The 12959-nt window shown below is 42.3% G+C and overlaps 1 protein-coding gene across 1 annotated transcript in view; it reads left to right on the top strand.

Moving 5' to 3' along the window:
* Positions 1-12959, top strand: part of LOC146830898 (fibrocystin-L-like) — a 1500901-nt gene that overhangs the window by 1246309 nt on the left and 241633 nt on the right. Inside the window, exon 65 of the mRNA XM_085605087.1 lies at positions 12484-12610. Coding sequence (XP_085461213.1) covers positions 12484-12610 — 127 coding nt within the window. The remainder of the gene's footprint in view (positions 1-12483; positions 12611-12959) is intronic.

Raw genomic sequence — 12959 nt, 5'->3', positions numbered from 1 at the left:
ATGATGTGAGGGAATAACCCCTGACACAGAGAACGTCCAGGAAAGCATGTATGGATCATTCAAACACTGATTTATTCATTAGTGAAATGATCAAGGACATGAATCAAATCATTACATCAAATATAAAAAAAATTCATAAAAATGATTAGTTCTATGAAGTTCTTGAGAGTCCAGTTCTTGACATGTAGAGCATCAGAAACAGCCAACGCGCGTTTCGTCACCACCGTGACTTCGTCAAGGCTTATTAGTGGAGCTCACACAGGGGGGGCTTCAATGTATCTGCTCCCCTATTGACTCACATATCCTGGATAACGATAAGCATAGTCCCCTGCCCCAGTCGAGTTTGCCTACCAGCCCTTCTAGTATTCCATCTTCTAGTTCAATTCCATGCAGCAAGCATTTCTCTACCCGACTTACTTCAGAACCATATTTTGGACTTTCATCTACCAGCAAGCAAGTGCCCTTCAAGAGACCTGGGACAAGAACTGTGATTTCTGGTTGGATGGTTTTATCTCCTACTTTGTCCCAGCTCAGAGCTCTATAGCGGGAAGAGATAGGGGAGGTCTCATGTACCTTATCTCAATAAATATCTTGGGTAGCGTGAAGAAGGTGGCATGTTCCTCCCACAACTGTCTTATACTAGAGGTTAGTTTGCCAAACAATACTAAGTTTGTACTAATCAACTGCTATAACTCCCAGCAAGAAGTGTCTCCTAACGAACATATTAACTGGTTGACAAAGTTTTTTGAATCCTATAAGGACAATCAAACCACTTTTACTTATTATATTTTGATGGGTGATTTTAATGTTCACTTATGTAATCATAATTGCCACCTTAGAGATATTGATGGTCCACAATTCACTACCCCACAACATTTTGAACATAGCTCGAAAGGGGAAGCCTTGGAGTCCCTTCTGTCAAACAATGATTTGTTTGAAGTAGGGTTCCAGGTTAAGAATACCAGTGTCCCCACTTATGCAGCTAGGGATAGTGAATCGATAATTGATTACATATTTTTATCTGCAGGGCTTTTAAGATATGTGCTCTTTTATAATGCCCTGCGGTCCTGTTTTAGCGATCATAATCCGGTGGTCCTGTCTCTGGCTAATGTTTTCCCTCTTATGAATAAATGTGCATTGACATCTGGGGTGGTTCCCGTGAGCGCTAAAGATCAAGGGAGGCGCCTAAAGTGGAGCAAGGTAATTCCTGAAGACTTTTTTAATTTAATTATTACTAAGGCAGGCCCTTATCTAAAAACATGTTCCGATCCGTCCTCCTATGATAGGGAAGTAATATTGGCTTTTGAAGCCATCTGTTCACAAGTGGCCAAAGAACTTACCTTGAAAGGCAGAACTGTTAAAACTGACTTAACCTGTGGTTGGTTTAACCATAGTTGCACTTCTGCCTTAAACCAACTCAAAAAGGCCCTTAATGCTAAACCAAGAGACAAAGGACAAGTGGCACAACTAAGGAAAGAGTATTCTCAAGCAATACTGGCACGGAAGAGGGAAATTAAACAAGAAGCGTGGGTAGCTTTAACTGATAATGCTATCCTGAAAGATAGTTGTAAATTTTGGGAAATTATTAATTCCCCTTTGCTGTCCAGTTCCCAGAACTCTGTGCTAGAAGTGAATATCTCTGAGGATGATTGGTTAGGTCATTTTGGAAAAATCTATGGGAGCAACCTTGAGACGGAAGTATTTGTGTCCCCATTCACTAGCTCTCCCCTTTCTCCCATCATTTTTTCTATTGAAGAAGTTGAGAAAGCCATTGAAGGGACGGCTGGGCGTAAGGCGCCAGGCCCTGATGGAGTGCCCTCGGACATGTTTAAGGATAACCCTAAATATTGGGCCAAAGTTTTGTTAAATGTTTTTAACTCGGCAGCGACAGCAGCCCCCCCAAAGTCTTGGTCCCACTCAGTTATAATCCCTGTGTTCAAGAAGGGCCAAAGGGATGACCCTAGCTGTTATAGGCCCATATCCTTGCTAGATTCCTCGTTTAAAATTTTGGGTAAAGTTATTCTGGCCAGGATTAGTAATTGGGCATCCAAGAAAGGTGTGATTTCTAATGCACAGTATGGATTTAGACATGGGAGGGGCACTGAGGATCAATGCCTTAATCTACATTTAATTGTCGCAAAGTACACCAAAGCTATAGGGGGTTCGATTTTCTTAGGTTTTATGGATCTGTCCACGGCTTTTGACCTGGTAAACAGGTCCAAGCTCTGGTCAAAACTGATGGAACTTGGTTTGGATAGGCCCCTTGTGTACTTTTTGGCCGAATTGCATAGAGACCTGAAGGCCTCAATAAGGATGTCGCAGGAGGGGAAGTGCACTGCCAGTTTCAAGTCTGGTAGAGGGGTTCGGCAGGGTTGCATCCTTGCCCCTATGCTATTTACATTGTATATAAATTCCCTAGAAGATAGCTTGTTAGTTGCTTCTCCAGATACCCCTCGGATTGATGGTATTTCTATACCCGTACTGCTTTATGCGGATGATACTGTTTTGCTGGCCCGGACTCCGCTCGGTCTCCAAAGATTATTGAATTCCTTTGGGAATTTTATGAATTCCTTGGACCTTGTGGTTAACAACGGTAAATCTCATGTTATGGCACTGGGGAAGGGGAAAAATCATTTTAAAACGGTGCTGTTATCTCCAGTGTGAAAGTTTTTACCTACTTGGGAGTCGTCTTTGACGAAAAGGGCACTTGGGCATCCCAAGTAGCCACTAAGGTGAAAGCGGTACGTTGCTCCTCGGCTGCCATATTGGGCTTTGCAAAACGTTTGGGAGGGAAACCTTGTGAAGCTATTTTAAAAACTTACCAAGCAAAAACTATCTCAATAGCTAGGTATGGGGCTGTTATATGGGGGTATACCAACCCTGAACCTATCCAAATAGAAGAGAACACATTTTTTCGTGCACTTCTGGGCCTTCCACAATCCACTGCGACACACACGATCCATCTTGAATTAGGGACGGGATATATTTCAGACACTATAAAAATAGCCCCACTTCTGCTATGGATCAGAATCTGTCTGCAATCCGGACCTTACTCTGAACCATAAGATTCTGAAAGATTGTTGCAAATTAGATAACTGGAAGGGAATCAAGTGGCTGTCTTATATTAAATCAACTTTTAAAGAACTGGGACGCCCTGAGCTCTTTTCTAAACCTGATGGACTTTGTAAAGATGATATAATGTGGGTCAAGACATATTTTATTAAGCACTGCGAGGTTGAGCGTGAATTCCATGAGTATAGTAAACCTTCAGTTAGGGCTCACCTCTTGCTTAGTTCAACTATGGCTATGCACCCATATTTATCAACTGTTTCTAATTTTTATCATAAATGGCTTCTGACTAAGTTTCGATTCAATCAGTTCCACCTAATATTAAGTGTCCCACAGGGTTGGTGTAGGCCGGAAGATGGGGTCCCCTGTAGATGTGATGATTTTTCAGTTCAAGACACGATGCACTTTATGTTCTTTTGCCCACTGTACCTTGACGCTAGGAAAAGGTTTATCCTGCCTATTATGAGAAAGAATGCTTTCGTCCAGGTCAAACCCGCTCTAATGTTTTTACAACTAATGGAATCACCTACAATTATGGTTTATGTAGCTAGCTTTTTAGTAGCTTCTATTAGGCTAAGGAGGGTCAGATTGGCTGTATCAGAGGTAATCAATTAGTTTTATAAATTGTACCACCGGTTTAATTTATGAATTTTATACCTTTATAATCATGTATTAGATGGAGTGTTAAATTGTTGTTGAATGTATTGTACACTTTTATGATTTTAACTAATCGAATAAAGTGGTTTTGAAGTCTTTTGAAGTCTAAGTGCAGCAGACCTCGCACCCTAATATCCAAATGGCCAAACCAAGTGTTTCCTTACCATACATGGAAACCGGGGGACCAACAGGAGTTCTGGATCTTCCCCCGGAAGCTACGTCTTTGTAGTGATTCTAGAGAATGTGCCAACTATTACCCAATTTGATTCTGAATCCCGGGAAAGCTTGCAAAACAAATTTATACACTGGTTGGGAAAGAAAGCAGGTATGACAAACAACCTTTTTTTGAGGATATAAAAATGGTCAGAAGGGTTAGCTAGATTGGAGAACAGCCAAATCACTACCAGGTGACTGTATAGTTATGTCTATCAAATCTCTCCTTCTGGTACAATCAATTTTGAACGGATCAAGAGTCAGCCCCACTTCTCCCCACAGCATCAAGTAATTACCCTCCTCCAGTGTATTTTTATCGCCCCCCAAACCAGGAGGTGGGAAGCCATCTTTCCCAAGGGCCGGAGCTTGCTGTACCAATTACTTACCATTCATCTATCACCACACAGATTTGCCTTGCTCTCCACACCGGATCGTATTGGCTGACTTTCACTGGAGGCTGTGGAAACACCCCAACCACGTTGTTATCCCCATCCAGTGACTTAGAGCCTTCTTTGTCATCTACTATGGCCCCATTGACATGGTGGTTAGTCACGCTCACTCAGTCTCCCTGTTCATAAGTACGGTTAATGAGTAGCCCCAGTGTTACAACTTTCTCTGCTGGAATGTGGCGGGGCTATGTTCTAAGGTTTCTCTCTTTCCTTGGATGTACTTTGTCTCTAAGTTCCAGTTTCTCTGTTTTTAAGAGACCTGGGCAATGGAACCCATACATATTAATAGTAAGAAGACCAGTCTGTAATGCCATCCCACTCTGGCAAATCTAAGGGGGTGGTTGTTAATCTGTGTCTCAAATGTGTTGCCTTCACTGCGAAAATCCAAATTAATGTCACATTATTATTTGATTATTGTTTGTGCTCTTTCATCTAAATTAAATCTCATTATTGTGAACTTTTATAATAATGCTCCCTATCCCATTAGGGTCCTCTCTCAGTTGGAGCAGGAATTGATTAATATTTTTTATTGTGAAGAGAATGAAATCTTGATTTTGTGGGCTGGTGATTTTTACACACATCTATGTCCTTTGCAGTTAGCTTGGTCTGTGGAATGTCAAACTTAAAAAAACGATGATCAATCTCATTTCCTACATGTTGATTACGCTGTGAAATTGTTAATGTAAAAATGTAATCTGGGTTTTTCTAATAAACTGTGTTCCTCCTGCACTCTTTTTAAACCAACTTTCTTTGGTGGAGGACAGAGTTCTGTTTAATGGTCAGTTAATTGTGCCCACGTCTTTGATGACTTTACGAATTATTCTATTTGCATGAGTGATCATTTCCCCAGAGTATTAAAGTAAGACTAGAGCCTTGTCATATAAATACTCTTGACAAACATGTTATTGATAACTCAGCACTTTCTTCCTGAAATGGCACTTTGTTGCACTGGGCTCTGCCTGGCTTGGGTAATTTTCTTGAAAAACTGGTTACCTCTAACAGGGAGGCTTTTGAAACATGCTTGGACATATCCTCTAATGACCATGACACTAAGGCTGCATTTCTCTCGATTTGTGGTGGTATTAAAACCGCCTTAACCACAATGCAGTCCCAGCCAAATACCAATAGGCCTCAGTGGTTTGATGTTAGATGCTCCAAAGCTCACAAACTTCTAATGAGCGTCCATTGCAAGTCGCTTCGCTCTCTCCAGGCAGTGAGAAGATATAGATTGGAATACAATTTAGTGCTGAAAAATATTAAGAAGAAACCAACAAATCTTGCTTCAGAACCCTTGATTGAAGCCAGATCTTCCGAAGATACCATGACCTTCTGGTGGTTTATTAACGGTGCGCTCCTAAAGGATGATTGTGCCCCCAATTTAAAGGCATTTAACAAATGACTATGGATCAACTGGGATAGCATCCACCATCAAAAGTGATGCAATATAAATTAAACAAAAGGAACAAACAATGTACGGAATGCTGAACAATGCAAACATTTACCCCCAGTCACAAGAATCTGGGTTGAATCCATTGTTCCTTTGTTCACCACGCCACCCTAAATTGGACTCAGCCATATGCAAATCAGTCTTGACCCTGTTCCTCGCTACACCACCAGATTCAAGCTAGCCTAGCTGATGAGGGGTGTTACCCCAAAACCGGTCCCAGGATGTTTGTTCCTGGTCCAGGGAAGACCTGGCCTGGAGTTCGGCCTGGACTCTTCCCATGGAGAACAGAGTCAAGACTGATTTGCATATGGCTAGGTCTAAACTGGAATGGCATGGCATGCAGACAAACAAAGGACTTACCCCAGATTTGTGACTGGGGGTGAATGTTTGATTAATTCAGCATTCCGTCCATCATCTGTTCTTTTTGCATATAAATAAATTAAAGCACATTTAAGACAATTAAAATAATTATGCCTAACACAGAAAACAGACTCCATAACCCAATAACAAACAATGGAGAAATACACAAGGAAAATCTGTTTCTTGCTCAATTAATTACAGTATTATTAACCTCTAAAATTAACATACAAGATTTTGAAAACTAGAAAGACTTAAGGGATTTTGATCAGAACAGATAATTGTAGTGCAACACATAAAAGACTCATATATAATATATAGAGTATAATTGGCTGCTGCTAATTCAACAACAGTATAACAAAAGTTGTTGAGTCCAAGAACAAAATGAAATGGAGGCATACAATGAAGGCATACAGTCACAATACTTTCAGAAGCTTTTAACATTCCATATTACTTTTAAAAAGGTTGTCATTTCTGCTAAACGGTAAAATTGACCAGGGCCATCACCAGGTCAAATTGTCGCATAAATACAATCAGTACAGAAAATAACAGAACAGGGGAAGAAGATTCCTCATAGAAATTAAGGTAGTCTATGTATTGGGATGGCAACCGATCCAATCAAAGCATACTAATTGGAGCCAATCATGAAAGACATGTTCATCCGGAGAATAACACACAGCCAAAGGAATCAATCACGGTTTCACAATTAAGTAGCCAAAGAGCGTGGGACAAAGTATACAGACGAGTTATTATTAAATCCAAAGTAACCAGTATTGCCATGCTGCCCTCGGCCAATATGCGGAGCGGAGAAAATCCAACCCACGTGGGTATTGAAAGACACATGCCTGCGTTAATCGCTACTTTTGGAACTTGACTAGTTGGAGCGGCTACTGATGTGGTATCTTAGATGTGCTTCAATTTATTTATAAATCACCACTCTTGGTGGTGGATGCTATCCCAAGTGAACCATATTCATTTGTTACACATAACTACGTTGGTTCTTATGGTTGCTGGGTTGGCCCCCGTACCCATCTGGAGGCAGCAATTAGTGAGGCTTTGTGGGTCACACACTTTTCTAAGATTTACGGTAGGTAATTCCAGCTAGCCACCAATGGTGCTTGAATGTCTTTCTCTTGAAGTTTCGACTCTCGCCTGCAGCAATTTGTGCTTTACTTTGGATGAAATCAATGTTGCAAATGCAGGTAGTAAGGGCGGTAAAGCCCCTGACGGCATTACCATTGACATGTTTAATGCCAATGCCCCCTTGTGTGGACCAATCTTAACCAGGGTATTGTGCGCATATTGCTGATCTGGCATTTTTTAAAATTGATCCGAGACCATCATTGTACCAAACTTTAAGAAAGGGGACTGTGGTGACTCTGCTTGCTACTGCCCTACTTCTCTTTTCAATTCCTTGGTTAAAGTGGCAACGATAAATTTAGTTGATTGGTCTTGAAGAGTGGGACAAAACTAACAAAACGTTTTCTGACCTTCAGTACGGTTTCCGATAAGGTCTGAGGAGTTTCAAGACACGACTTAGGGCCTTAATACGAGTTTGGTGGTCCTCTCATCAGCCTGCCACCACCGCACCGACTGGAAGACCGTCAAGCATGTAGTGCACCCACTTGCTGGATTACGAGTGTAATCCATGGTGGGCGGGTGATGCTGCGGTGGTCTCATTGTGGTGGTCTGTTAGGCTCATAGAAGAGTCTTAACAGCAGACCACCACAGTTACAGTGTCTGCAGCTCGTTCCTCCATGGTGTGCATTGCACCATGTCAGACATGCCATGCAGTAACGGGGATGCAATTACAGGGGGGCAAAACATGTGCCACCCTACATGCACCTCCAGGCCCAGAAGCGGTAGGGGACCCTGTTAGGGCCCCCTTATTTTCATGTCCGCCATTCTTTTCATGGTAGGCTCACTGCCAAGAAACGGGCAGGGGAACTAAAAATCAGAATACGCTCAGCGGTGCAGCAGCGCCGCCACCAGCATATTCCTGCCCATTTCCAGACCGCTGGCGAAGCTGATTCATTGATCTCGGCAGAGCCGGCGGTCTCGTGGCAGGCTGACCACCACATTCATAATACGGCGTGCGGGCGGCCAGTGTGGTGGTGGTCGGAATGCCACAGTAAGTACAACGGTCCTGTGGACCGCCGTAAACATAATAAGGCCCTTAATCAATACCTGCTTATTGGTAGATACACTATTATTTAAATCATTTATTTTGAGCATTTCTCAATTTATCGAGCGCTTTTGATTGCATTCTGGGCAGTCTTACTGGAGCTTGGGGTAGACCCACTGTTTGTAGCCCTTGTTGGAGACATATATTCCAGTGACAGGGCTGGAGTACTTCTTGGTTTCAGGGAAGAATGCAGTCTTTTCATCTCGGCAAAAGTGTCAAACAGGATTGTGTGCTTCTGCCCTTTTTATTTAGTCTCTACATTAACAGGTTAGTCTATCTTATGAAGAGCACAAAGTGACCCTCCCCCTCCAGATTGGCCACGCTTATGTCCTCTACCCCGATGGCAAAGACATACAATTAATGGACGGAATGCACAAAAAATCAAAACATTCACCCCCAGTCAAGAGATCTGGGCTAAATCCATCATTCTTTTGCTCACCATGCCACCCCAGTTTAGACCAGGCTGTATGCAAATCAGTCTTGACCCTGTGCCTCATGGGGACAGTCCAGCCCGAACTGCCAAGCCAGGTCCTCCCTCGACAGGGAACAAGCATCCGAGGACCAGTTTCAGTGTTTCACCCCCACATCAGCCAGGATAGCTTGAATCTAGTGGCACAGTGAGCCCGGGACCCACGTCTGGGCATTCCCAGCGCACTTAGGGCAAGAAAGCAAAAGACATGGGTGGCATGGTGTTCAAAAGAATGATGGATTTAACCCAGATCTCTTGACTGGGGGTGAATGTTTCGATTTGTTCTGCATTCCGTCCATCAACAGTGTGTCTTTTGCTCTACCCTGATGGGACTGCAGTTGCTACCTAATGGCTGTATTTGCTTCATGTCTGACCTTAGTCTCTCAGTCAAGATTGGGAAAACATTTGTAATGAAGTGTGGGAAGCAAATTCGGAAGTGTTGTGATTTTATGGTAAGAAATGTTAAGTTTTACTCTGTCGTTTTGCTACTGAGGCATTTTATTTGACAACCGAGGTTCATGGGCCACAGCCACTTACTCTAAGAAGCTCCATCTTAACAAACCTATTTTTACGTTGCCTAACTTTTTGTTGTTGTTGTTTAACAGAGTTTTATAAAGCGCGTATGCCCATCTCTTCCAACTGACATCTCCTCAAGTCCCACACACACAACATTCCAAATGACATCATTAATGGCTGAGCAGCAAGGGACAGAACAGGAATAAGGAAGATGCACCAACTAACAACAATTAGATTATAGCAGCGTACTTGAATCGAATCGGGTATCAGAGTGCTTTACATAGCACCTGTTGCATTACATGAGGTCACATTCATTTTTGTTAGGCATGGGGAGATTAAGGGGCATATGTATCAAAGGGTTTTGTATTCGCAAACGCTGTGAATTGCAAAAAACCAGCGTTTGCGAATACAAAATCGCAAAAGGAGATGTATGAGGCATGTCAGCCTCGCAATCTTAAGGAATCGCTAAATTTGTGATTTCTTACGTTTGCGTAAGCATTTAAGAAATCGCAAATAGCGATTTCTTAAATGCAATGTAACACGCACCCAAGTTGTGCGATTTCTCCTTAAGAAATCGCAAATTACCACCAACTTCAAGTTGGTGGTGAGTTGCGATTTCTTGGAAATATGCACTTTTTTGCATATTTCAAAATGCCATGTGGTGCACATACATGCCCTTAGGGCATGTATGTGCGCCATATGTGCACACATGCTGACACCCTTGCACCTTTGAAAATATTCTCAATTTGCGATTAGCAAATAGCGATTCGCAAATTGAGAAGGACTTCCCATTCATTGCTATGGGCCTCCTGGCCCATAGGAATGAATGGGAAGGTATTCCTTAATTGCAATTTCGCAATTTGCTAATCACAATTAAGGAATTTTAAGTAATCGCAAAATTTGTGCGATTTTTTAAATACATCCCGTTTTGCAATTCTCAAATAGCGATTCTCAAAAAAACGCTATTTGAGAATTGCAAATGGAGATGATGATACATATGCCCCTAAGTGATTTGCCCAGAATCACAGGATGTTCAGCATCCTTGTCGAGACTCAAACCCAGTTCCCAAGATTTGAGGTTGTCCGCCCTACCCGTTAGGCCAACTCCTCTCCCCAACTTTGCCTCCAACTTAGGGAATAAACCCATTAGAGGTATGTTAACCATCTACAATACAAAATGCGTAGCAGTGGCCCAAAATGGGACGGCAATCTGGGGGTATATTAATATCACTCAACATCAGATGCTGGAGAATGCATTCTTCAGGAACCTTTTGTCAGCCCAAACAGTTGTTCTGCCTTTGTTTGTCACGCAGAACTTGGGGCACTGTTTTTATCTGATTTGATCACACCTCAGCCAAATGTATTATGGCATAAAGTTTGGACTAGCGACTTCACCTGGTTAAATCGCTTGATTCTTAATGATTGCTTCAAACTGAGCGGCCCTGGAGTATTACCCTGGTTTAAATTAGTTAAACAATTCTGGGTGAACTTGGGGAACACTGATTGCTTTGACACATCTGAGGCATTGTAAAATGTGAAAGGAGGGACCTTAAACATCAAAGTTTGATCTTTTTAAAAGATCAAAGATTTTCTGGAGGTATGTCAAAACTCTGTGTTATTAAAAACCAGTTGACATTGGCCACCAACAGTATTCAGCTATATCTAACAACTTTACTCAATCATCAGCATAGGTTTGTTTTAACACATTTTAAACCCAATATTGTCATTCATTTAGTCACCTTTCCTGTTCTTAATTATTGGTCAGAGGATTTAATGAATTGTCCCTGTGATGGACTCTTGAATCAAAGCACCTTGCACTCTATGTTCTTTTTATGTCCAGCCATGTAAACGTTTCAATTTACCTATCCTTCGGGAATGTAATTTTAAACAATTCCAGCCAGCATCACTGTTTTTACAACTGAATTCTCTAGCGATCTCTTGTAAGGTTACTAGTTTTTTATTGTCTGTGATACGGATAAGGGAAAATATGTCTTTGCCGCTACAAAGTTTTTTCATTGTTTTTATGTTTATGCAATGTGTTTTTAACTTGTATGTATGCTCTTATGGTTTTTCTCTGGATAACCAAATAAAGTTGATTATGATGATGATGATGTTGATTGTGTCCTACATAAATGCAAGGGAGCTTGAGGGTATAAGGGCTGCAGTGGGTGGTTTGAGAAACTTAGGGGCTCATTAGGATGGCGTAATGATCACCACCGCCGGGCCGGCCGTGGCGATCGTTACGCCATCCCAATGTGAAATGCCATAATCATGATGACGGTGTGTATCGCGGCGAATGCAAAGACCGTCTACCGCTTTTCCGCCAGTGGGCAATTGTTACGATTGCTGGCCGGGCGGAGCAGGGCCACTAATATGGTGGTGGTGCCTAGCAGTCACCGGCAGCCATATTAGGATGTGTGTGTGTAGGCGATGCTGCCATGGAAAGGCTGGTGGGGATTGGCTTTGGGGACCCGTTGCGGGTCCCCGGGGGGCAGGGGATGCATTGGGGGGTACCCATGGTACCCTGGTACCCCCCTGCAGTTCCCTGCACCAGGTGTCAGGCACCGCGTGGTGCCTGCCACATGGTGCAGGGAAATGCTGTGCATGCCCTTTTACCATTGCAGACGGTGCTGCAGCCAGCAGCACCTTCCGCAATGGAAAAAGGACAGGATGCGCCCGCCAGTATGGCGGGCACATCCTAATTGAGCCAGTGGGACAGCCGCACATCTGGCGGGTGGTCCCATCACTGTTATGATGGCGGGCGGACTGATGTCCGCCCGCCATCTTAATGAGCCCCTAAGCTTTTTGGTTTGGTACAATTCCTTTGTCTCACCAAGGCACTTTGTTAGACATGATCAAACTTCACTTTACTATACTGAGCTTTATAATAAAGCAGTTATAACTAATGGTGGCACCAATGGCATCGTTGGTCATTTCTCTGTCCAGGGAAAAAGTATCTTAGGAACTTCCACCACCAATGAGTCTGGCGTACCCTCTGCAGCATGGAAATAAGATTGTGTACATATTAATAAGCCTAAACAAATAAACACTTATTTAATTCTCCATCGTTTTAGAAGCCCCTCTTTTGCCACAGCAAACTTCAATTATCTTGTACTTTTCAGATTGAACCCAATGAGTCCTATGTCCAGGGCTGTGCCTTCCACAATGGATTTTCCCCAGCAATTGGAGTATTTGGAACACACGGGCTAAATGTTGATGACAACATCATCCATTTTACTGTTGGAGAAGGTAATATGCAAGTAAATTGTACATCATAATTTTCGTCCGAAGTGGTATAGAGCTTTAATGGCGAGATTAACTAAGTTATGAAAAGATTTACTTATTTAATGATGATGTCTTATTAAAGTATATGGAAGTACAAAAATTGCAATGGTGCCATCTAAAATTGTAAATTTAGAGTTCAAGACTGGCTGATCTCTCTTTGTCACACAAATATCTTAACGCAAACCTTCAATGACAATATTGTATTAGTTTATGGATGATGCTTAAATATTCCAACTAAGTTTCAATGCATATTGAAACATGTCTCCTCCACAACATTGTCTTGTTGAAATAACAATCTACAACAGGTAAAGCT

The sequence above is a fragment of the Triturus cristatus genome, chromosome 5_1 (assembly GCF_964204655.1).
Source record: "Triturus cristatus chromosome 5_1, aTriCri1.1, whole genome shotgun sequence".
In the NCBI taxonomy this organism is placed as follows: Eukaryota; Metazoa; Chordata; class Amphibia; order Caudata; family Salamandridae; genus Triturus; species Triturus cristatus.
Note: the sequence above shows the minus strand (reverse complement) of the source record. Positions and strands in the feature narration are given on the sequence as shown.